A 25126-nucleotide genomic window follows, 5' to 3' on the forward strand; every position below is an offset into this window, starting at 1 on the left:
GTCAGTTGAGTTGCACGACGGTTGAATACTGTCGGCATTTTTATTCCTTGGTATGCGACATGTGAGTGAATCACTGTCGGTACTTGGTTGTTTGTTGCAGATGTGGGATTGAAACAAGTGGGGGAGAAGCTTCGCTTCTCGGTTATGTTTCAGTTGAAGAAGATTGATTCAGTAGGCTGTTGTTGGAAACAGTGCGAGCGTTGTCAGAGTTTGTTGTTTCCCGAGTTGAAGGTGACTTGGAATTAAGACTTCACTGGGAATTGAGTTGGAACATCTTGAAGGAAGGTGATTAGAGGTAATTGACAGTTATTGTAAGAGAAGGAGATTGGAGAGTTGCGATGTGTCAGCTCTGCTGGTGTGCTGCGAAGTTGTCAGTTGAGTAGCCTTGTGTCTCGGAAGAGGTTCAGTTACGAGTTTGCAAGGAAGATTGTTGTCGTGATGTTGCAGGGAGCGGACTTCGGCGGGGGAATGTGTCGCTTAAGTTATAAGGATGTTTGGAAGTGGAGAGATACGATAAGGGGCTGTTTGGAATGTGATAGAGTTGAAGAGAATGAGTTTTGGAGAGAGATTTTCGTAAGCAAAACGCAGGAAAGTTGCTGAATAGCTGCGGAACTTCGAAAATTCATAACTAGAGTTCTGGACATCCGAATTGAGTTCCGTTTGAAGCGTTGGAAAGCTAACGAGATGAACTTTGTTATAAAAATAGTTTCAGCAGCTATAATATGTTTAATTGTGACAGGATGACGTTGGAAAGAGGTGAAGTTACGGTTACTCTTGTTCTTATAACTAGACTTGTTTATTAGTACTGCACGGGATGTCAGTGTCAGTGTTGAATGGATCGAAGGAATAATTAACAGGTTTGTTGAGGAGTAATTTTAAGAATTGAATTTACCAATTGAGGAGTTTTGGATATATCGTATAGAGTGTCACTGCATGATGTCAGTGTTGCATTTTTCGGGCAATGATTGGAAAATTCATATCTTGAGTTCCGAGTGTCGGATTGATGTGCCGTTTGAACCTACGAAGAGGAGGGATTGTGTTCTAATTTATGGGAGAGTTATAAATACAGTAGAGTGACCCTATGAGGAAAGGTTCTGAAGTCGGTTAGGGAAGCGTGAAACTTGTTGAATGAGAATGCCTACTACCGCGATTATTTGGAACGAAGTTGAGTAGGACATGTTGTTGATGAATAAGTCGATGAAGTATTCGGTAATAAAGATGACTTGAGTACCGATGGATTTTAGTGAGGATTGAATTAGTAGTAAAGATGGGACAAACTGTAGAACCCTTGGAATCGTATTTGTGATGGCAAGGTAACGATAAGTATAAAAGAAGAATTGTAGGAATTTCTAACATTCGTTGACGTGAGGAAGACTTTGTTGAGATTCCGAGTGGGATGATAATTGGACGTGAAGGATGTAATAGAATTTAGATTAAAACCACGAGTTATGAATGTTGTGCTATTGTGTTGCGTAGGAAGTCTTTAAATATGTCGGTGCTAAGGAGGAATGAGTTGGATCTAATTGGACAATTTAGAGACTTGAGTTGGTATGTGAAGGAACTCGTAATAGTGTTAGATTGGGTATGCTAGAAGATTACTAGTGGTATTCTTGACGAGATTAGAGAAGGTCAGAAAGCTGATGCTGAGTTGATCGACAGGTTGACTTTGAATTACCAAGGTAGAGGCGGTGGATTCAGAATCAACGAGAATAGTATAATGAGGTTGAGTGGTTGAATTTGTGTTCCTGATGTTTTGAGCTTCGGAAGAATATTCTAGAAGAAGGACACCGTAGTGAATTATTGAACTATGGCGATGTTAATGAGTTTGAGTGCAAACCCGGAAAGGACACTGTTATGTAGTAACGACGGTTTATGCTTAAATATGATTTTTAACTATCTATTGACAAATTGAGGACTTGATCACCCTTAATCTCTTGTTGGTAGTAGATGGAATCATATAGAAGAGATGAACTTGTTTTGTTACCTTAATGGTGTAAGATGTGATGAATACTAAGCCGTAAAGAATAACCACTCACTATGTTGTGTGGACTTATGAAGAGGTGAATATGGAAGAGTGCGACATGATGGGCAAAAGACTTAAGACGGGTAATCAGAGTCGCGCAGCGAAAGTGTGGTGTGGAGTAATGTTATGAGTACTACTGGTGACAAGTGAGGAATTAATATGTCAGGAGCCTACATAGAGAATAAGTATTGATCTATATGTCGGAGTTAGAATCCAATGGATGTAAGGATGTCGTGTCGAAGAATTATAACTCTTTTGAATAATTACCGAGGTGATGAATATGTTATTATGGTTGTACGTAGTTAACGAGTATGTATTCAACGAAGTTAAGATGACGAGTTGATACTATATGATTCTATAATAATTTTGTTTTGTTGTTAAGGTGGTATTGTGGATTCCAGATATAATGAGTAATTACACTCTATGAAGGACGAAGTGGATTTAATTCTTAAAGAAGAGTGGGATTCGGTTTGAACTAGTATGTAAGCAATGGTATATCGAGGCTGATGAGTGTGATTATAACTACTTGTGCGTACTCGTTCCGATGGCCGGAATGTTTAATAGATGTAGTAAAGCAGGAATTTGTTTTTGAGTGCGAGTAAGTATTACTGAGTGGTAAAATGGTACCATGAATGATAATGGATGATTCTTGGACGAATGAGTAAAGAGAGTCGGAATCGGGTGAAACTCAGAAATCTATTTGGTATAGATGATTGTAATCAGTAATTAGAGTAGTGCGGAAAAACGGAATGTAACGTGTTGGATAATTACTGGTGTGACTTAAGAGGAGTCAGATAACTGGAATTCAATGGTATAGGAATATGAGTATTGGGTTCTTGAAGGAAGCGGTTGGTGAAAAGTGTAAGTATTACCTTATCGCTCAGATGGAAAAGCGTGTCTAAGGTAGGTATGTCGGTAGAAGGGACCCATTACTGTATTGTTGATCAAGTGTGATCATACTATACATTGTGTAATTGCATTACTCGGTTGTTGAGCGTATTGTATAGGTTGTACCTCAATGTTCTGTTGTTGTTAACCTTTTTGAGATATATGAGTGGTACAACTTTTGGATAGTCAAATGCGACGTAAGAACTGGGATGTGAATGTACGAAACATGGTTCCTGTTGGTTATGTTAATTGGGATTGACTGATGGTACTGTTAAGTGGGAGCTGGAGAGTCAGGTGAAGTACTCTTATGCGAGCTGGTTACTTGAGGTATGTTTTCGAGGACGAAAACTCTTCTAGTGGGGGAGAGTTGTAACATCCCGAAAATTATTATTTAATTAATTTAATTAAGTTTTAAATTAATTACCCGAAATTAGCCTTTTATTGAAATTAATTGGAAATAATAAAATGTTAGTTGTTGGGCCATTGGTGGAGTTAGTAATGTGGGGGTGTTAATATGAAGGAGCCCATTACTAAATTATGTTATGTTTTCATAAAATAAGAAAATAAGAAGAATTTGAAAAATAGAGGAGAAAAACCTAACATGGAGAGATGGAGAAGTCATGGACAAGAGCATTTTCGTATTCATGGTGCAGCCTTCACAAAATGGGTCATAACTCTCGGCTCGTAACTCCAAATCAGGTAATTCTCGAAGATTCGGATTCTACACGAAATTTCCTTCGATTTGATATATTAATTCGTGTCAGGGAGGTTCTCGATGAGGGATATAAGCGAGTTTGAAGATGAGAGATTCTTGCTGAATTTGAGGAAAAAGGGCTTACGGGTTTGATGAAGAAGAAGGGAAAAAGTCCAGATTCTTGGCTAAGGTAAGGGGGGACTCTTCCGGTTAATTTCTATTATGTGATTATGGGTAATGAGATGGATTAACGTATGATTCGATTCGATTTGGTATATTGGGATTTGATATTGTTAGGTATGTGATGATTTGGGATAATTGATGAATTTGTATAGATTGTTGGTTATTGATGTGTTGTTTTGATGTATAATGATGTGTGATGAGAAATTCGATGATTATATGCTTGTATGCGATGTATGGAATCGTTTTTGGGTGAAAAGGATGTGAAATCGCAGAGTCTGAATGTAGACCCGTAATTCTGCAAAATCGCCAGGTCGCGCCGCGAACCACTGTTTGCGCCGCGAACCGTTGGGCAGAAAACCAGGAAGTTGTGATACGCTCAGGTCGCGCCGCGTCCATGTGTTGGCGCCGCGAAGGCGTAAGTTTTTCTCGTTTCGCGCCGCGAACCCGGTTGGCGCCGCGTGCTGTAGCGATAATTATTTTCTTTGAAAAATGTAAAAATGTGTAACTTTCAAACCGTAAGTCCGTTTTAGATGCCGTTTTGGACGTTGTTCCTTAAATTGAATGTTCTACCATATAAAATAAATATAACAACAATAACTTAATTTTATTTTGAAAAGTATCATTTTCTTCAAATGTGGTTTATCCTTGTTTTTGCGTAGTTGATGAGGTGCCATGGTTTGTTGTTTGCATAATTGAATACGTGCAATGATGGATGTTGTTATAATGTAATTGCTTATGCTTGTTATGCAAAATGGATGTTGTTCATGGTAAATATGGTTATCATGTGTCTTGATGAATGAGGATGTAAATGCTCTGTTGTTGTTGGGTTGATTTGTTGTACTTGGTACACGATTGTGAGGGGTGTTATTGTTGTTTCACTGTGTGGTGAATGTTTTATCTGTTATGATGTCGTGGTTGTAAATGGTAATTGATATACATATATTGTTGATGTAAAATATGTATTTATTTATGGTTGAGAAATAGCATAACTGTGTGTGGCTATTGATTATCGTGGTAGTTGATGATTATGACATTTGGTTGTTTAATGTTGATGGTGAGCATGTTATGGTTGATACATGCATTTCATAATCATGTTGTGGGCTGTATCCCTTATGGTGGTGGGACAGCGGTAGCTAATTCCCATTGTGTGGAATTGGTGAGAGAAGTAGCCGAATCTTTATGGTGGTGGATCGGTGAGATGGGTTATCCCATGTTTGGTACCACATGCATATAGTTGCATTTGCATTAGGTTGTTGTGTATAATTATAACATGAATGGAAGATTGTCCAATGTTATAATATTTGATGACGGTGTAATTGTTATGGTGTTGTCTTTTGGTAATGTACTCTTTTATTGTGTGAATTGATGAATAGTAGATGTGAATCTGAATATAGGACAAATTGGGTGAATGATATATTATGATGTTTTGTTGCTTATGAATGCATAACATTGATTAATTGAGAATGAGACTCACCCTTACTTTGATGATTTCAGATTGGCGAGTAGCGGCTTTTGGCTCTGGTGAGGATAGCTCATAGGCCAGTTTGTTTAAGTATGGTGTCGGGTCATGCTCTGATATTGTAACACTGGGGGAACGCTAGTTTAGAGTTGATGATGATACTCTGTTTTGTTGTTATTGGAGTAATTTTGTGAGATATTGCATAGATGATGTTATGCTTATCTGTTGATTATTGTTCCGCTGTATAGAAACATGATTCTGTTAAATGGATGATTTTCCCCTAAGTGAAGCATGACAATTGATTTATGAAAATTTGTTATAATTGGAATTGTGGCACCCTTGTTTTCATGTTTTACTCTGAGTTATTTTATTAATTTCCGCGGGGTTTAGAAGGGTGTTACAATAATAAAGTTCACTATTATGTTGTTCACTTGAATGGTCTAGGAAGTGACATTCATATTTTTCTTTCGTTGTCTATTTGTGTTTGATTTATATTGGACCTTCAGGCCTTTTTTAGGCCTTTTGGGCAGCCCGAAACATTATTTATTCTCATTATTAATATAAAATACAAGTCATGTACTGTCATACTTCATATTATAGAATTTGAAGGTATGTAAGAACCGTGTTTCATTTTTTATAATTTGGAATGTGTTTGAAATTAAACATAGATCTATGCTAATTTACACTTCTTTTCATACATTCGTATGTTACACCGTATATTTCAACAAAGAAAAGACAGGATAAGTTATTAAAAAATGAACCTTATATATATTGTGTGTATAAAATTATGGTGTTGGTGTAAGCTAACGGTGTCAATTATCGTTTCTCATGCTCTGAAACATATATGCACATAGCAAATACAAGGTGTGGATAGTGAGGATTCTACATACCACCTCTGAGTTATATGTGACACCCCCTCGAATTCAATGAAAAGACCATTATAACCTTACTCAAAATTCTCACCATTTTCATATTAACGTTCCAATGAAATTTTCAAATATTTGGGGTGATATCAGAAATTTGGATAGCATACCAGAAATTCTTTGCAAATAGTGAACTATCGAAAAACATGATATCAAAAAGTTCACATTCATATCAGAAATTGTTTGAAAAATTTTAGTGAAATATCGAAAATTTCAAAATTTCCTGTAAATCTTTTTAGAAATTCTGAAATTTTCGATAGTGCATAATTTTTTTTTAAATCCAAAAATTTCAAATTAATTACCAAAAAAATTTGTTCGGATTTTTTTTTTAAGAAAGGATAGTTTTAATATTAAAAAAATAGAAGGGATAAAATATAATTTTTGGGTTGACATATTATATCCTTACATCCTTGTAGATAGCTTACAAAGTAACTAACATTTAACATTTCACCCTTTTTATTATGGGTTATGCTAACCAGTGCCCTCATGGCACTCTTTAAAGATATTGTATAAAGAAAATGGTCTTTATAAAAATTAGCATTTCAATTTTCAATGCATTTTCAATACATTAAATGCACGCATTTTTAAAAATACTTAGCACTTTAATCACTTAAAGAGTGAGTATTTCAAGGGCACTAGTTAACATTTTTCTTTTATTATACATGCCACCCCCTACATTTATTTATTCTAGAATTACCTTTGAATAAGTTAGTGAGGGTAAAGCATGAAATCTCCGGGCATCCCTAAAATTTCTTGTATATATTTTGCAAAAATAAAAATTACTATCAGAAATTGGAATTTTCGGAAGTACAAAATTTTTTTTTGCAAAAAAATATGCTAGAAATTTTGAAAATTTAGGTAATTTTTTAAAATTTTTGATATATTTTTGAAATTTCTGGTAAAAACTCACAAAAATTTCTAAAAATCGTGTATTTTTTCAAAATTTCCGATATACTCTAAATTTCTGATAAAAACATGTATTTTTTAAAAATCAGTGACTTTAGACAAATGTATACCCCTTTGCGGGTGGGATATTAAATTGTCCAAAGTAACCCATTAATTATTAATTATTTCGATAAAAACCCAAGGCCAAATGAAAAACTACAAAATTCTCACACCAGTACAGGGGCAAATTATGCCGCCTATCTCCTTGTTCCCGCCATCAAAACCCTTTTTCTATATCATTTCAGATTCTTTTATATTACAAACGCGTCCCTTCTTCTTCCTACAACCTTCAACCGCAAACAATATTCACTAACATATCTCAAAAGCAATGGTTCTTTCATTCGAACCCTCGAAGCCAGTTAGATTCTACGGCTCAAGCCTTCCCCGTCCACGAATCCACGTCAACTCAGACGGTAGCGACCGTGTAGATCCTCCTCTCTCCGTCACCGAGCCACTGATGTCATGGGCCCAAGAAGCCCATTGGTCCATTGGCGGGCTCAGCTTCAAACGCCTCCGTCTCATGGGTAAAATCGAAGGCAACGTTGAAAAACTCCGTACTCAACGCGAGAAAGAATCCAACACCAATAGCCCGAGCTTTGATCTTCGCAGATCTTTGAGTTCTCCTTCACCTTCCCCATCCCCACCGCCTGCTCCAATTTCTTTAAAGCGTCGTAGACTCGAGACTCTTATTGAGGAAGAAGAAAGGGTTTCGAGTTCTGTTACCCGTGGAAGACGGTTGGTGAAGAAGCTTGGTGATGATTTCGATCGAGTTGCTTCTCCTGAGAAGAAGGGTGCAGCTGAGGTGGTTGTTGCTGAGTCAGTGGCTGCTCCGGTGAAGACTCTGAATCGGAGATTGGTTAAAATTGGTGATGCTGTGAAGAAGGTTGGTGAAGGGAAAGAGAAATTGAAAATGAAGGTTGCTGAAGAGGAAGGGAGAAGTCCTGGTTCTGGGAGTAGGGTTAGAACTTCATCTAGATTGGCTAAGATTGGGTCTAATTAGGTTTTTGTAATGTAAATTTTGGTTCACTCTTTTATTATACTAATGAATTATTTTTTCATTTCTCTGTATCTTGTTATGTTTTCCAGATAAATTGGAGAGAATTTTTTATAAGTAATTCAGGCAGAATGTAGCTCTCTATTTCTATTAGTAACTGAATGATAAATGCTCCCAAACCCCAAAAAAAAAAAAAAAAAAAAAACAAATCCAAGTGCTACACTTAAAATAACAACATTGTTGAAAATAGAAAATACTGCTTTGCTGATTAGCACACTCACTAGTCACTAATGCCACCTTAAAACTATGTATGTTTGTCCTCTACGGGTTACATATTCAAGATACATCCTTGAAAAGATCCAGCAAAGAATTTTATCCACAAGTTTCTAATACCTTATCCTCCACTTCTTCCAAAACATGAGAGGACCAATGAAAACGCCGAGACCAAAAACAGATCCCAATTCTACACTTAAATAATTCCAGTCTACTGAACATGCTAGCCTCCCACATTCAAGTTCAGGATGCAGCTGCCTCTTATCTTCTGGTATTTTAGTCAATGGAGGTCCATATAGTCCATCATTTCCTTCAAATGAAGAAGCTGAAAATGACTGAAGTTGAGTACCTGTTGGGATCTTCCCTCGCAAATGATTGAAGGAAAGGTTTAGATAAGAAAGGAAAGACAAGTTTTCCAGCTGCACAGGAATTGTGCCAATCAAAGAGTTGTTTGAGAGGTCTAAGGACTCTAATTGTTTCAAGTTGCCTATAGAATATGGAATTTCACCTGAGAGACGATTGTTTGAAAAGTTGAGAATATAAAGTGCTTTGAAATCCATTAGCACCTTTGGTATTGGTCCTTCAAAAAGATTGGATGATAAATCAATGGTTGTGAAGATTGACAGAATTTTAACTAACTCAAGTTGTTGGCCTTTTCCTGTAACTGTCACACTATCCTGATAATATTTTTGTGGAAGAACCTGATATTGGACATGTTTTACCTCAGATTCAACTTTGTTTTCATCGTACATCATTGCCTCCCATCTAGTAAAGTACTTTTCAGGTAGCTTACCATTGAAGTTATTAAAGGATAGATCAAGTATTTGAAGCATATGCCAAATGCCATTGGTTGGTGGGCATTCGATGGGTCCGTAGAATTTGTTTTTGCTCAAGACTAGGACACGAAGTGTGGATATGTTCTTCAGAAAGCATGGAAATGTGTCAATGAAGTTGTTTATATCAAGGTCTAACACTTCTAGTGTCGAGCATTTTGAAAGAGTTTTTGGAATCTGACCATCTAAGTTATTCTTTTGGAGATCAAGAGTCCTTAAAACACAAGAAGAGGGAAACACATCTGTGATAGTGCCAATGAGATTGTTCTTCCCCAGATTTAATACCACAAGGGTTTCAGTCATTGCCATTAGACATAAGGGAATCGTTCCTGAAATGCTATTAATGGAAATATCAAGTACTTGAAGATTTGTAGCATTGCAGATTGAGTTAGGGATACTCCCATGTAAAGTATTATTTGAAAGCGAGAGAAACATTGTGTAAAACATAAAATTACCAATATCTTCTGGGATATTAGAGCCAAATTTGTTCATCGAGTAATCCAAATAGGAAGCATATCTAGGAAAAACAGGTATTGGTCCCTGCAGTTTGTTGTTATGAAGGTCAAGGAATATCAAGTTGGAAGTGAGGTTTTGCAAAGGTCCCTCCAAATCAGTTAGCATATTGTGAGAAAGATTAAGACTTTGGAGATTTTGTAGCTTCCAGATCCAGTTGGGAATTTTTCCGTGAATTTGATTGTGTGAAAGGTCTAGAATGTTCATCAACGATCTGTTTCTCAAGAAACTCGGGAAGGTCTTCAAGTTGCAGGATGCCAAGTATAGGCTGCTAAGAAAGGGAAAGGAAGTATGATCATCATTTGCAACATTCAAATTGATTGATATGTTGTTGTATGAGAGGTCTAGTGCAGTTAAGTTTTTAAGCTCCGAGAGCTCATCTAACTGTAATGACCCGTTTAGCTTGTTAAAAGAAAGATCGAGGACAGAAAGTGAACGGAGCTGAAAGATAGCCGTTGGAAAAGGCCCTGATAGACTATTGCTACTTAAATCAAGGGTTTTAATCACAGAGGAAGACACATTTATGTATACGTCAAATTTACTAAATTTGTTTAACGAAAGGAGAATCTTCTCCAGTAATGGAAGTGCAAGAAGAGATGAAGGAACGCTCCCACTGATAGAATTATCATGCAAGTCAATGGTGACAAGATTGTGCAGTTCTTCAAAGTGAGAAGATGTTGGAATTTCACAACTTAAACCATTATGAGAAAGGTCTAGGTGTGTAAGGTTTTTTGCCCTGCCAAATGATGGCATTAGACCTGTGAAGCTGTTAAGTGACAAATCAATGTATCTAAGTTCTGTAAGGTTTGACAGTGAATTGGGAAGTGTTCCATTAAATTGACAAATAGAAATATCCAATTCAGATAAGTGCCTCAAGTTACCAAAGGCGTGTGGAATTTCTCCAGAAAAGCTTGTGTTACTTACCCTTAAAGTCTGGATAGATCCATTCAATGAGAATTCTGGAAATGAACCATCAAGATTGTAGTTGAAGGATAAGTCAATAAAAGACAACTTTCCCATTTGAAATATCCTCGCTGGAAATGTACCGATCAATCCACAAAATGCAAGACTGAGGGTGGTCAAGTTTTTAAAGTTTGCAAATGTTTCTGGCACTTGAGATGAAAAATTGTTCCCATCAAGAATAATCACGGATAGATTCTCTAGTTTTGTTAGAGAAGAATCAAGGGGTCCTGATAAATCACAGTAAGACATACTCAACTCTTGCAGGTCATTCAACGACGACAAAGCATTGCTCCATTCCTCTCCCCGAGCTTGTATTATTACACCATCTAGATACAGTTGCCTAAGACTAGTCAGATTTTGAACAAACTTCTCAAAATTTGGTTTCTTTAGTTTCAGCCATTGTCCCGTTAAATAGCTAGAAGAAGAAACGTCAAGAGTAACCAACCTTGTAAGCTGTGAAATCTCAAATGGAATCTGCCCCAAAAAGCTAGCATATGAAAAATTCAGATATGTCAACTTGTCCAACTTGCTGAACCCTGATGGAATGAGAGAATTGAAATTGTTATAAGCTAAGTTCAGTTTCCGGAGATGTTGAAGACCAAAAAGACGGCTCGAATTGTCAAATCCACCGGAGATATATTCTCCACTCAGGTCAAGGCCAATAACATTTCCTTCAGTGTCACAAGTTACACCACTCCAATTGCAGCATGCAATGCTTTGATTCCACAACTTCAGTTTGCTTGATCTTTCTGGCTTGAACGTGAGACTGCTTTTTAACTGGAGTAGCGTTGATTGTTGATGCTCATGACATAGGGCAGAGATAAAAGTGATCTGGAAACTGATATATATGTAGTAGAAGTAAAGAAGGAAGGAAAACAATGAAAGTATTGTAATTTTCATTGTTGCTTACTCTTTCTTAGTGGCAATTGGTTGTTATATAGAGTTGCAGACGTAGGCAATCTGCTTTGTATCTTCTAGTTTGGAACAGGTCAATAGTTAAAAGGAAATTTCGTTGAACTGTCTATGAAGTTGCTGCAAAGAAAATTAATACAATTGCAGAATAGAAAGCAACTAAGACAATTAATTTTGATGAATAGTTTTTTGTGAGTGAGAATTCTTAATTCTTAGCAAACTAAGTCATAGATAAAACAGTAACTGGGACAACAAAAACATAAGCCTGTTGTTGACTGCAGCACTGTTGCTATGATCTTATTCTCCTCAATGTTGAATATTATAAGGTTAGGTGAGAGACTGACTACCTTTCATATTGAAAGAAAAGAAAGTTTGCGTATTATGAACTCCAAATGCACAACTTAAGGGTATGAATATTCAGGCTAACCACTCTTCATTTAATTCTAGTTTGACATTGTAGCATTCTTGTTTTGGAGTTTCACTCCCTTCACAAGTTAGGACCACACAAAATCAAGAAAATGGCCCTACAACATCTCATCTATTAAGTTTTGGAGATCCTTTCTACTACCAAAAAAAATATTATATCTGATAGAAGAAGAGTGATATTTTACAAGACTTGCTCAATAGGAATTATATAGGTATAAAAAACCAACTCATCTATTTTTTTTAAAGTTTATTTCAAAGAAGTACAAATAAGTAGGGGTTGAATCAGGGCCGTCTCAAATGATTTGGAGGTCCTGTTTTAATTTTAAAATTTGACCTTAATAAAAATTTTGAGCCTTTATTATAAGGATAGCACGACATTTTACCAACGACATATATAAGTCTAAATTATCAACACAAATAGTTATTTTAATTTATTAATTTGTTTTTTTTTTAAATTATAGTGATTTAATTAAAATTAATATTAATGTTGTTAACTTTTTAATATATTATAAATAAATTTAAAAAATATTACTTTCTATAATAAAAAACAATATTGACTAAATCACAAAATAATAATGTGTTATATTTCGTCTTAAAAATTTAATAATAAATGAGTTGGTCATAAAATGAATATTAAATATGGGCAATGCTAACGAGTGCCTGAGGACACTTTTTAAAAGTTTAAAATGATACATTTTGTTTATTAAATATTTATATTAAAAGTAAAGAAAATTAAAATAATTGACTTTTCTAAGAAATAAAAGGTATGTTTTTCTTGAAAATACTTGTATTCAATTTATTGAAAGTTTAAATTATTGATTCAATTAAATAATATTTTTTATATTTGGAATCCTTAACTAGTGTCCCTGGGACACTCGTTAGCATAAATCATTAAATATTTAATTATGAACTATAAATGATATATAAATTTTTTAATAAAAAATAAAATAAAATTGTAAGAATTAAGAAAAATCAATTTTTATTTAAAATTTGGCTATTAAAATTATATTATATAATTAAGTCTAAAATAAAATAAAATTTGACTAAAAAAAATAAAAATTATATGAATATATTTCTAAAGAGAATAAATATTTATCAATAAAATAATATATATTAGTTCAAATGAAATAATAAAAATTAGCTTGTAACTGCTACCATCTCAATTCAAATGAAATAATTAAAATTAGTTTAAAAATGCTGCCGTAAACCTCGAAACTGCTACCGACCACTCTCTGCCAGTAAGCCTCGAACGGACAACATATCTTTTACGAGCGCTTCTCATTACCACTGTGCCATTTGATGTAGATGATGCATGTCTTCAAACAGTATATATTGATAATATTTTATTTAATATTTTATAAACCAACCGATTAAATTTGAGGCCCTGATTATTTGGAGGCCCTGTGCAATAGGTCAAAATGCACGGGCCCAAATTTGGTCCTAGGTTGAATCCAGATTACATTTCCGGAATATCCCTTGAGACATGATTGCTTTTGTACGGCACATATTTATTTTAAATTTGTATAAATATAACAAAAACCCTATTTACAAACCCATTCTCACAAAGATTCGCAAAGGCGAAAATAGAGGAGTAATTTAAGAGGTTTATGTTGGTGGAGGATATGGGGATAAAATGGGGTAGAGGGGGTGTTGTTAAGTTTGAATTGAATAGACTTTTTCCCGAAAATCATTTTCAATCACATTTTCTTTTATAAAAATTAGAGTTTTACCAACAGATGCGCATATTACAAGTTCTTATGCCAATTGTTGATATCATGGAAGCGGATTACAAACGGAAGCGAAAGATAGCGATAGTTTTATAAAACATATGATTAAATGGATATTAATGTTAACTCATATTATCAGTAATCTCAACAACTGAGAAAGATAAATTTGCTTAAAGAAGCAATTCAACAATGATCATAATTCAATTTTCACACACTGCTCAAATTGAATTTGATTAGTCGAAAGATTAATCTAACAACAATACTTCAAACAACAATAATCGCAAGAGAAAATATTCAAATGGCTAGATCTATCACACAACTACAATTTAATCACAAAATCATTATAAGTAGATAAATTCTAACAACATGTTATTTTATGAAACCAATACAAACCCAAGTATGCAAAACTCTACCGAAAATTAAAGAGAGAGGGAAGGAGAAGAGTGCATCGAGTTTATAGTGGTTTGGCTCAATCGTCCTCGCAGGAGCTTAATCCACTCTTCAATGGTTTCCCATTGAAGATTTGTTATCTTCCAATAATATAATATGACAATTGTTTAGAGAAATTATACAACCACTTAATATAAGATACTCTAGAAAATAGTTAGTCTTCTTATCTTGATCCTATCTTGTTGTATACAACGTCTTCTTCGCTGATCTTGCAATATCCTTCTTGATCTCGACTTAACACTTCGAGAACCAATTATTATATCAAGCCTCCGTTCTACAACAACCTTTACTCGGTCCTACTGATCCCTTGAACATTGATTTGTCTAAAGAACACAGAAAATGTGACTTCGTCCGTAGGCTTCCACACAACTCTACTGAAGTAATTCGGAGAAAAGATTTGTTCTTTCTTTTGCTGGATTACCAAATTTCAACAACACCATACAATATGGATCTTGACCTGCAACTCAAGAACTTCACTAACATCAACAAAGAATGAACCTTTACTACATAAATCTCACATTCTCTAAGAATTACGAAGAAACTGATGTTATTAATCTTACTAGAGGTTGTTGATGAGTTCAAATGCAAAAGATAGATGTGAAAATGTGTTCTTTGAAAGTGGATTTCCAAGTTTTTAGGAATGGTTTATTTGACCCATGATTTGAGCCAAGACTAAAGTCGTGATTCGAGTCATGAACAGTGAGATCCGACTCAAGCAAGTGAAAGGCAAATATTGGAGTTTTCATCACTTCATGATTCAAGTCATGAATAGTGTGATTCGAGTCACATGGTTCCATGATTCAAGTCATGTACAACCTGTAATTTGACTAACAGAAACCTTGATTTCCCTCAGTCTTCAACACTTGGTCTTCAAAATCTTTGTCTTCAGAATCTTCAGAACTTGTTCTTCCAGAACCTTATCTTTAAAATCTTCAGAACTTGGACAATAGAATCATAAAGCTAAAGGAGTCTCCTGAAGCTCTTCCACAAAAGTCACAATCAGAAGCCATATCACTAACGTTCATTAGAACCGTTGTTATATAAGCATTCTAGAATCTTGACGGAGTCTTTGTAAACACCACTGGTTTCTTCTAGAATCAGAGTGTGTTGAGTTCCAAAACATGATGAAGTCACACGTCTTATCTTCAGAGTCAGAACATGTTAGTAAAAGCTACACACTAGACAAAAATTATTAGAATACTAAATTGTTCTTTAAGATATCATGTAATGTTATCATCAAAACATAAGGCCAAATGTACAATCAAATCTTGTTCCTATAGAGTGGACGCTAGTGGGTTTTTTTGGGGGGGGGGAGGCGATCTTATTTCATGTGGCGTTTGTGGTCGGAGGTGAAACGAGAATGTTGATGGTTGCATTTTTTAGCGATGGATTCTTCATCGCTAGAGGTGGTTCTGCACGGTCCCGACGTGGTTGATTGTAGTATGGTCGGATGTGTGTTTCCAAAATTATCCTAACTCTGTAGTTTGCTTTTTGTCTTTTGCGTATTTTAGTCTCCCGGTGTTAGTGTTATTATACAGTTGGTATATTGTCAAATTAATTAGGATTGGTTCGGATCTACTTTATGGGAAAAAGGCAGTAGGATTGGAAAGATTGTCGTCTAGGTATAATTGTGTGATCCGAGAAAGTTTTAACGGACTCTACAATGGACGCTAATATTCTTGAAGAACAATATTGATAATCTCCCCAAAACTGGTCGGGAGAGGATGCGGTTCTAAATGTTTTTCTCTTAAATTATGGATCCCTTTCCTTTGATTTGAAGTGCCCTTTTATGGCCTCTTCAAGAACCATTATGGAGATTCTTGGAACATTACGAACATTATAGGCCGACTTGAATGCAGAAGTGGATTGGGCCATGCTTAGTCATTGGCTCAGTCCAAAAAAATATAAATATAATGTTATAAAAATGATTATGTTAATTTTTGAATAATCATTTACTCAATTATAAATACTAAATCAGAACTATACATCGCATGAGTCATAGATCTAATAATTAAATAATTCTCTAAAAGACCAGTAATGGATATCTTAATGTGTAAAAATTTTAAAGTCTCATTATACATTTATTTATTTTACTGAATCTCAATATATACTTTAAAAATTTAAGAAAACTTATTCCAAGAGAAAAAAAAAAATGAACATACGTATACTTAGCAAACACATGGTGTAGATAGCACTCAAACTAACCCATTAACTAACTCAATAAAAACCCAAACCCGAATGAAAAGCCACAAAATTTTCAGTTATTACAAGCGGCAACTTATCCCGCCTATCTCCTCATTCCCGCCATCAAAACCCTCTTTTTTTACTCATTTCCGATTCTCTTATATAACAAACACACTCCTTTTCTTTCTCATCAATCTCATCCACACTTCACCATTATTCACACCCTAACCCAACTCAAAAACAATGGTTCTCCCTTTCGAACCCTCAAAGCCCGTCAGATTCTACGGCTCAAGCCTTCCCCGTCCCCGAATCCACGTCAACTCAGACGGCAGCGACCGTGTAGATCCTCCTCTCTCCGTCACCGGCCCACTGATGTCCTGGGCCGAAGAAGCCCACTGGTCCATGGGCGGGCTCAGCTTCAAACGCCTCCGTCTCATGGGTAAAATCGAAGGCAACGTTGAAAAACTCCGTACTCAACGCGAGAAAGAATTCAACGCTTATTCTCTTGCTCATACCAAGAGCCCTAGCTCCGATCTTCGCAGATCTAAGGGTTCTCCTTCTCCTTCACGTTCACGTTCACCACCGCCTGCTCCTTTTGCTTCAAAGCGTCGTAGACTTGAAACTCTTCTTGAGGAGGAAGAAGAGGAGGAGGTCAGGGTTTCGAGTCCTGTGACTCGTGGAAGGCGTTTGGTGAAGAAGCTTGGTGATGATTTCGATCGAGTCGCTTCTCCTGAGAAGAAACGTGCTGCTGAGGTGGTTGTTGCTGATTCGGTGGATGCTCCGGTGAAGACTCGGAGTCGGAGATTGGTTAAAATTGGTGAGGCTGTGAAGAAGGTTGTTGAAGAAAAAAAGAAATTGAAAAAGAAGGTCTCTGAAGAGGAAGAGAAAAGCCCTGTTTCTGGAATTAGGGTTTCTCCTAGATTGGCTAAGACTAGGTCTAATTAGGGTTTTGTAATATAATAAATTGTGTTTTAACTCTTTTATTTTCAGTCTAATTTTCGTTTCTTTTCTGTTTCTTGTTAGATTTTGTAGATCTGGGTTTGTATGTGAATCAAGAAAATGAAAATAGATTCTCTTTGAAATTGTTGATTAATAATTTTTTTAGAATTTATTTAAGATTCAAACATATTGAAAACTTGTAAAAAGTTATTCAAAACACTAATATTTAGATAAGTTTTTAGAATTGATTTTTTATCAAAGTCAAACACAAAGAAGAAATATCTAAAATAATGAAATTTTAAAAATAAAAATATATTATTCTATAAAAATAATTTTTTTAGTTATATATGTAATTTATGAATAATATGGTTGGTGTTACTGTATCCCCATCCTAAAAATGCAAGAAAAAAATAAACAAATTAAGTATAAATTGTAGTTGATGTATTTTATAATTAATTATAATTGCTTTTACACCTTTAGATAAAATTTATCTATAAAAAGTACAAAAGTCTTGACATAAATTTTTAGATTATTTTAAATTTTTTATTTTGGTAATTTAGAATATTTATATGTGAAAGTTTTTATAATTGTTTTAATGTATTATTTATAATGTTATTAGAGTACGAATTTAGAAAAATGAACTATTTTAATTTTAAAAAATTGATTTTGATGTTGGATATCTAAATCTGTTTGGGCGGAGTTTAACTATTTATTTATGTTTGGAACAAGGAACAAGTATTTCTCTGGAATTGGAGAATTCGAGTTTGGGTTTAAGTAGGAAAATTTGAGTTTGGGTTCAAGTAGTAAAACTCGTTCCCACCCGATGTAGTGACTAGGTATTGGTTTTTCTTACATTCATCATGAGGATTTTCCAAAATTTAAGATTTATTCAACAATCCAATCCAAAAAGAATATTGATAATTGAAATTTTGCAGGTCAAATGCACTTGTATTTATCAGTAATCACTGAGACAACTCAGGGAAAAGATAGAAAAATAAGGAAAACTTTCACTACTTTTAGATTCAATTATTGTAAACAACACCTTTGTCTATAAAAATCTCTAATCCAAGTTACCACACTATACACTCAACTGGTCATTCTCATTCCTATGAAGTATAGGACTTGGACATGAAAAACTGAAAGTATGATATTGCACAAAGCCTCACTCATCAATATTTCTCAACATTTCTATTCTATAATATAGTAAACTTTAATTTCCACTTCCTCTGCTAACAAAGTTGTTTGAAATTTACATCCTGTTGAGAAATCCATCCCTTGAGTTTCGCCAATCTGCATGAATGTTTTATAAATAGTGACTGCGTCGACGGACTTTCCCCCGGCACTATCCCATATTCATCGGTGTAGTCTTCCATTCCGCTAACTAAGAATTGCCAAACCAAAGCACCTGCTCCAGACCTGTTTCTCTTTGCGGATTTGTAAACGATGTTTAAAATTGATTCGTACATCTTTTCTCGGGCGGATATGGTGAAGTTCTCGTTCGTCTTTGATAATCCGTATTCGGAGAACAAGACCGGCTTCTTTAGTACTTCGTCGCCGTCTTCAATGTGGGATAGCATCCACTTGTAGACGAATTTAAGTTGAGTTTCAATTGCTTTCTCATCGTCATGAAACCTAAACAAAAACAGATAGTTCAAGAAAAGGGAACGGCTATAATTTTCAGAATAATTCTTGCTGCACTAGTTAATCAGTTGTGCATGCAAAACTGGTAAGAAAATCTTATTGAATTCGCACGAAGCTTACCATTGATCCGGGTAGATATGAACTGAGGTGAAGTCTATATTAGAGACTTTGGAGTTCCGGATATAATCAGACCCGAGTTTGGACGCCCAATAATTAGGATTGACAGTCAAATCTTTTGGGTCATTAGGACCATAAAATCCTTCATTCCCAATAGTCAGCATATGTTTCTTGTCAATCAATTTCACAAAAGCCGACATTTCTTCTATCCATTCCTGCAGAAAACATTTCAACATTTTCCTTATTTTTCTATATATTTTCCATCAAGGACTAAAACTAACCGTATCAATTAGATAAAAAGGATAAAATTTGGACATAGTATTCGTATTGAACTCGAATTTTGCAATATTCAGTTGTGGGGAGAAAACAGCCAGGGAAAATTCATTAGAGATCATAAAAATTTTAATAAAAAAATTGAACTTTTAATCTACTCATGGGCCATACAGCACGTAACAAGTAGATAGCATCAATAGTTATTAACTTCCAAGCCCTCTTTTGCCAATAAATATTTGAAGGGATTTGAGCCCAGGGAAAGGACTTACTTGGAGAGTGTCTCCGGAACGATCAGTCATGCAACGAGGCTCATTAATCAATTCCCATCCAAAAATGGTGGGGTCGTTTCTATATTCAATTCCGGTGAAAGTATTTTTCCTTGTCAAAACAGTCTGCAGAAAACTCAGAGGAAGCTGTTAGTTTACGTTTATCTAAGAATTGCCTCAAGGGCTACAGACATGGAGCGAAAATGGAAATGCTCAGTTAAAAAGCGTTACAACATTTATTTACCAAGTAAATGAAAAGGAAATTTGACATGGGAAAATCGAAGATACACAAGCTTCATTTGGAAGTCATAGATCATGTGCTACAGAAGTGTAAAGCATTCAATATGTTTTCAGTTTGGTACTCATAAGAAAACAGAAAGCTGCGACTGCGAGACCAAAAAGTAAAAGGAAACAAGGAAGAAGATGTTCAACAAAGCTTGAAAAATAAGAAACATATCAGTACAAAAGTGTTATTAAATGTAAAAATTTTCATATGGCAAGCAAAGGTATACAACATGTGGAATCTGGCGTAATGATTCTAAAACATCAAAGAATCTTGAATAGCACATAAGAATTTCTCTCCACAAATTGGGGTTGGGGTAAAGAGAAAGATAGAGATGTCATACCTTGATGTAATTCTTGAAATAGCTACGGATTGATGGATCATAGAAGAAAGAATCATTGGACGCGCTTAATCCTACGCCTTCTTGCCACGCCCATTTGACATACTGACTCTTCCCACCATATGGTTGCAGGTTATTTACTAAGCTAAGAAGCAGCCTGACTCCATTTTGCTTTGCTTCTGCTATGACATAATCCAAAGCCTGTCACATATCAATCCTCAGTTAGCACGATTTCCGTTCTTCAAAAATAATGCTAAACAAAACAAGTTACTGCACAGGCAAAAAGAATTACACTATAGTTCTTTTATTATGAGAATGAATCAAAATTGATACCCTGGGTTTTACAACACTCACACACTGCACAACAACCACTTGCACTATACCCAATATTTTAAAAAACAACCGGTTACCACGAAAACAACCACGACAAAACGGTATTGGAAGGTGTTGATACCGATTCCGTTATTCACCGTTTTTAAGATAAAGAACAAATTATGGTTAATTTCCACCGCGACATCCACAATCAGCGTTGCAATGCAACACCTGTATTGACCAAAATCGCAAAAGTCTTTACGCACTGCAATTGTGATTTCACACCTTAAGTAAAACATAAGTCTCCAAACTACTTGAAATTTTGTAAAATGTAAGTACACAAACCTTTCAGTTTTGGCATTTCGTTCCTATATTGATTTTAGTTAGAAGACAGAAACACTATCACCATTTTCGGGTCAATTTCCATTGATGATGGACAAAGGGACAAGAAGAAAACAAAAGTCCAACCTATTTCTTGTTGGGCCCATCTAGCTAGTGAGCGTAATTTTAGGAGCACAAGAGAAAACAATCTTCAAATTGATTCTACACGTATATGCTAACCACTGAGATTTCTTGCCATTTTTTCTCTATATTCTACCAATTGATATTCCCAAGAACAATGGTTTTCAAACATTTACTAAACCATTTTGCAAACACAGAGAGACATGATCACACGCAATCAAAAGGGAATTTAAGAAAAGAGAACAAAACCTGAGCAAGGAATAAAAAAATCAAGAAAAGTAAACCTTAATAAACAAAACAAGTTACTATGATAAAAAAAAACTAATTTGTGTCGGCAGCATCGGAAAAGGCACACAAAATCATAATCAGAAAATATCACAGAAACATCACTATACAAAATCACCACAAATCAAGAGCAACACAAACAACAATACCTGGAAAACTTGTTCATCAAAGTGACCAGGTGAAATTTGAAGAGCATTATAATGGCCATCATTGAAAGCCCAAGTTCTACAAACAGTGAGTCCCATTTTAGCACCGATTTTCATCATTTCCCGAACCTTAAATCTCGAAGAAAAATCCACAGAATGATCCATCAACCAGTAAGAATTCCACCCATTCACATAAAACTCTTTCCCATCCAACATAAACTGTGTCCCATTCCTCATCACAAACCCCAATTCTTTCTCCTCTTCAAGACTAAACCTTAACCCTCCAAAAGACATGTAAATAAAAACCACAAAAGACGCAAAACCCAAAATGGGATAAAACAACCCATTTCCAGCAAACATCATCAAAGGACGAGATTTCATAAATTAAGGATACCCTTTTAATTTTCTCCTCAAAGGGTCACTGAATTAGTAAAGATTGACGAAAATTGTTGAACTACAAACCCAGAAACAAAGTTTGTTTTTTTCCACAACCCAATTGGTTAAAACGCCTAGATCTCTCTTGAAACTTCGAAAGACTTAAACTTTAATGTGAATGAGGAGAGAAATGAGTAGAAGCAGTTATTTATAGGTGAAGAACTAAGAATGAAAGGAATGAGAAATGATTGAGTTTAAGGTTATGGTTAGAGTTGAACCTCAAAGAAGGTGAAGAAGTGAAAGTGAAGCACATGTTTCTTGTTAAACTCAAATTAGTCCAAATTAGCAGAGAAAGATTAAAGGGTTTGAAAACAATAAAGTGAAACCGACGAAGATTGTGAGATGTTTGTACTAGAGGAAAGGAATTTATTGCTCTGTCCCACTTTTTCTACCTTTATTTCGTCAGAACAAATTTCAATACCGTGTTTCACTCTATCGAAATGCACAAAATCCAATTTTAAATAAGGGAAAAGCTAACATGTGTCCCAAGGGCACAAGTTAATGTGATATTTATAAAAATATTTTCTTAGAACGCGTGCATTCAATGTATAGAAACTTTAAATATGACTTTATTACATTTAATTACATTTAATTTTTTCTAATTATAGTATCTTTAATATGTGCCCTTAGGGCACATGTTAGCATCACCCTTTAAAAAAAGTTCACAATTTTTTTATTTGATGGATTATGAAGTTTTATTTTCGGTTCTTTTTCTTTTTCTTTATAATTATTATGTTAAATATGAGAAAGTTTAACCATTTAACTATCATTGATTTCTATTGAATAATCAGTTGGACTCATTAGGTAGGTTTTCTCTTTCAACCGAATTTTCTCTCTACCTAAAATTAGAGATCAAAATCTAAACAACTGGTTTAAAAATCTAAATCTCTTACCACTTAAGTCTATTTAGGGTATGTTTATTTTAGTTTTTAAAAATGATTTTAATAGTATTATATATTTTGAATTTTAAAAATTTATAAAGAATTTCTTTAAATAAAATTATTTTGAATAACTTTTTTAATAAAATGATATTTTAGATATATTACTTTTTTTAAAAAAATATCAAAATTTAAAAAATTAATTAAATTTAATACTATGTTGACTATTTTTAGTTTTCCTAAAAGTTTATTTTTAAAATATAAAAATAATTACTTTTTTTAAGATAAAAGAAACTTTTATTCTTTATCCATTTTTTTCTCTTAAAAGTAATTAGTAGTATTTACCACCATTTCATTATGATTAATTTTTATTAGAGAATTTGTTGGATTCACTAAATAGATTATTCTAGTAGGGATCACAACGGGTCGGGTGCGAGTTTCATACTATTCAAATTTACATTTTAAATCGGCACCCGAACTTGAACTCGAATCTAAAGGTTGTTCGGGTGACAAAATAATACACACGTCTACACCCGTTGGATTCAAATTTTTTCACCCAAACTTGAACCCGCAGTAAAATACATTTTTCTTACAACTTTTCACAACATATATATATATATATATATATATATATATATATATATATATATATATATATATATATATATAAAAATAGGCATGGCAACGGGGCGGGTCGGGGACGGTTTTTACCTCCCCCAAACCCAAACCCGAATCTCTAATCAATCCCCGTTACCCGCCCCAAACCCAAACGGGGATGGGGAATTAAAACCCAAACCCGTCTTTAACGGGTTCGGGTTGGGTTCGGGTATCCCCGCCCCGCCACCATGTATTTTCGTAAAATCAATTTTTTTAATAAAAATATTTACTTTTTCAAAAATCAAATTACATTATAAATAACAAAATAAAACAATCTCAAAAATTTCATACATATATTTCAAATATTTAAAATAATAAATACAAATCAAATTATTAAAACATTAGCCACATATTTAATAATATAAATTATGAATATAAATAATAATGTATAAATTGAAATAAACGGGGCGGGTTCGGGGACGGGTTCGGGGTGGGTACTAGTGTTCCCATTACCCGACCCATCCCCATGTTTTCTAATCAGGAAAAACCCAAACCCGAACCCAAACCCAGTCAAAGCGGGTTTTCCCCGTCAACTTCGGGGGCGGGTTCGGGTGGGTACCCATGGGTCTGGATTTTATTGCCATGTCTATATATAAACATGTGTGATTTCGGGTTTCGGTGCGGGTTTCACACTATCCAAACCCGCATCCGAAATATCGGGTGGCACCCGAACTCAAACCCAGTCAACTCAGATTTTCACCCGTTGACTCGGGTGCGGGTGGGTCCCGCGGGTTCTGATCTGCTTGCAATCCCTACTTATAAGTGAGTTGTTTCTCTTGAGAAGTTTGAGTCAACTTTCATGACTCGACGGTTATGATGTCATTCGATTTAAAGGGAGAGTTCTCCTTGAGACAATTTTTGAGGTAATTAAATTGAAAAACTCTAATTAAATCCTCTAGCAAGAGGTCTTACATATGCTTAGTGAATATTATTTTAGAAACGTCTTTTTGGATGAGATTGATTTAATTTGTAGCAAGGTTGTCATGTAAAATTGATATATTTGGCAAAGAGGTGCAATCTTGGTGAGAAAGGGGTGCTGAAAGAAAAGAGAAATTCAAGCCTAATGCCACCAAGGCCCAAAAGATTAAGTAGGCTGAAATAGGTTTTTAATCTATTAAACTTAAAGAGCTAATCGATTAGGCGCAGTTGAAATTAGGATTATACGCCACCTAACTTATTAATCCTAAGGGTCTAATTGATTAAATCCTTTTTTGTCTCAAATCTTCAGCACTTCAAGAAGAGATCAATCAAGCCAAGGATTATTTTTGCTTCAAATCTCAATCGAATCAAATCTTAAGAATTGAAGCGCTGAAGAATTAAATTTTCACGAGATCTAATCCATTAGCCTTGGGCTTAATCGATTAGAGAATCAATATGATTTTAGATGATTTTCCTCGTCAAAATAGCTAAAAAAACACACACCTAACTCTTATTTTATCCTAAATTTTTTTCTCTTCTCTTGTTTGTGCAAGTGTATATTTGTGTTGTTATTTTAATCATTGTTATAACTTCCATAAAGATTCTTCGCGTTGGAAATCCATCTTCAAAAACTCTCCATCCAAAGTTTCCTCATCAAAAGTCACATAAGAGAAAGATTTCTCCAAGAAACAGGTGCTCAAGTCCTTATACGCAAAAGGAAATTTTGTCAAAGATTTGTCACCTTATGATAACATTGTTATAGGTTGCTTAGAGAATTCTTTGT

The 25126-nt window shown here is 34.8% G+C and overlaps 4 protein-coding genes across 4 annotated transcripts; 2 read left to right on the plus strand and 2 right to left on the minus strand.

Annotated features, from left to right (window-relative positions):
* Window positions 1-7207: 7207 nt before the first annotated feature.
* On the plus strand, window positions 7208-8232 carry LOC131653767 (uncharacterized). Its single transcript, XM_058924044.1, has one exon. The coding sequence runs from the start codon at window positions 7444-7446 to the stop codon at window positions 8113-8115; it is 672 nt and encodes a 223-aa protein (XP_058780027.1). The 5' UTR covers window positions 7208-7443; the 3' UTR covers window positions 8116-8232.
* Window positions 8233-8304: 72 nt separating this feature from the next.
* LOC131653765 (receptor-like protein 6) lies at window positions 8305-12166 on the minus strand. Its single transcript, XM_058924043.1, has one exon. It carries the CDS (start codon window positions 11589-11591, stop codon window positions 8496-8498), a length of 3096 nt encoding a protein of 1031 aa, XP_058780026.1. The 5' UTR covers window positions 11592-12166; the 3' UTR covers window positions 8305-8495.
* Window positions 12167-16496: 4330 nt separating this feature from the next.
* LOC131648130 (uncharacterized) lies at window positions 16497-17472 on the plus strand. Its single transcript, XM_058917913.1, has one exon. The coding sequence runs from the start codon at window positions 16634-16636 to the stop codon at window positions 17333-17335; it is 702 nt and encodes a 233-aa protein (XP_058773896.1). The 5' UTR covers window positions 16497-16633; the 3' UTR covers window positions 17336-17472.
* An 852-nt stretch (window positions 17473-18324) lies between these two features.
* LOC131653768 (mannan endo-1,4-beta-mannosidase 2-like) lies at window positions 18325-22262 on the minus strand. The gene is made up of 5 exons (XM_058924045.1): window positions 21458-22262; window positions 20253-20450; window positions 19630-19752; window positions 19091-19302; window positions 18325-18961 (listed from the first exon to the last, which is right to left on the minus strand). Exons 1-5 carry the CDS (start codon window positions 21833-21835, stop codon window positions 18559-18561), a joined length of 1314 nt encoding a protein of 437 aa, XP_058780028.1. The 5' UTR covers window positions 21836-22262; the 3' UTR covers window positions 18325-18558.
* Window positions 22263-25126: the final 2864 nt, after the last annotated feature.

This window comes from Vicia villosa, linkage group LG2 (assembly GCF_029867415.1).
Source record: "Vicia villosa cultivar HV-30 ecotype Madison, WI linkage group LG2, Vvil1.0, whole genome shotgun sequence".
Lineage (NCBI taxonomy): Eukaryota > Viridiplantae > Streptophyta > Magnoliopsida > Fabales > Fabaceae > Vicia > Vicia villosa.

What these genes read in the sequence shown, in the direction of transcription:
- LOC131653767 (XM_058924044.1), top strand. Translation starts at nt 7,444, where the DNA reads ATGGTTCTTTCATTCGAACCCTCGAAGCCAGTTAGATTCTACGGCTCA.
- LOC131653765 (XM_058924043.1), bottom strand. Translation starts at nt 11,591, where the DNA reads ATGAAAATTACAATACTTTCATTGTTTTCCTTCCTTCTTTACTTCTAC.
- LOC131648130 (XM_058917913.1), top strand. Translation starts at nt 16,634, where the DNA reads ATGGTTCTCCCTTTCGAACCCTCAAAGCCCGTCAGATTCTACGGCTCA.
- LOC131653768 (XM_058924045.1), bottom strand. Translation starts at nt 21,835, where the DNA reads ATGAAATCTCGTCCTTTGATGATGTTTGCTGGAAATGGGTTGTTTTAT. An exon ending in ATTTCAAGAATTACATCAAG is followed by an intron (nt 19,753 to 20,252) that starts GTATGACATCTC and finishes AGTTTTCTGCAG; the next exon opens with ACTGTTTTGACAAGGAAAAA. An exon ending in CATATCTACCCGGATCAATG is followed by an intron (nt 18,962 to 19,090) that starts GTAAGCTTCGTG and finishes GTTTTTGTTTAG; the next exon opens with GTTTCATGACGATGAGAAAG.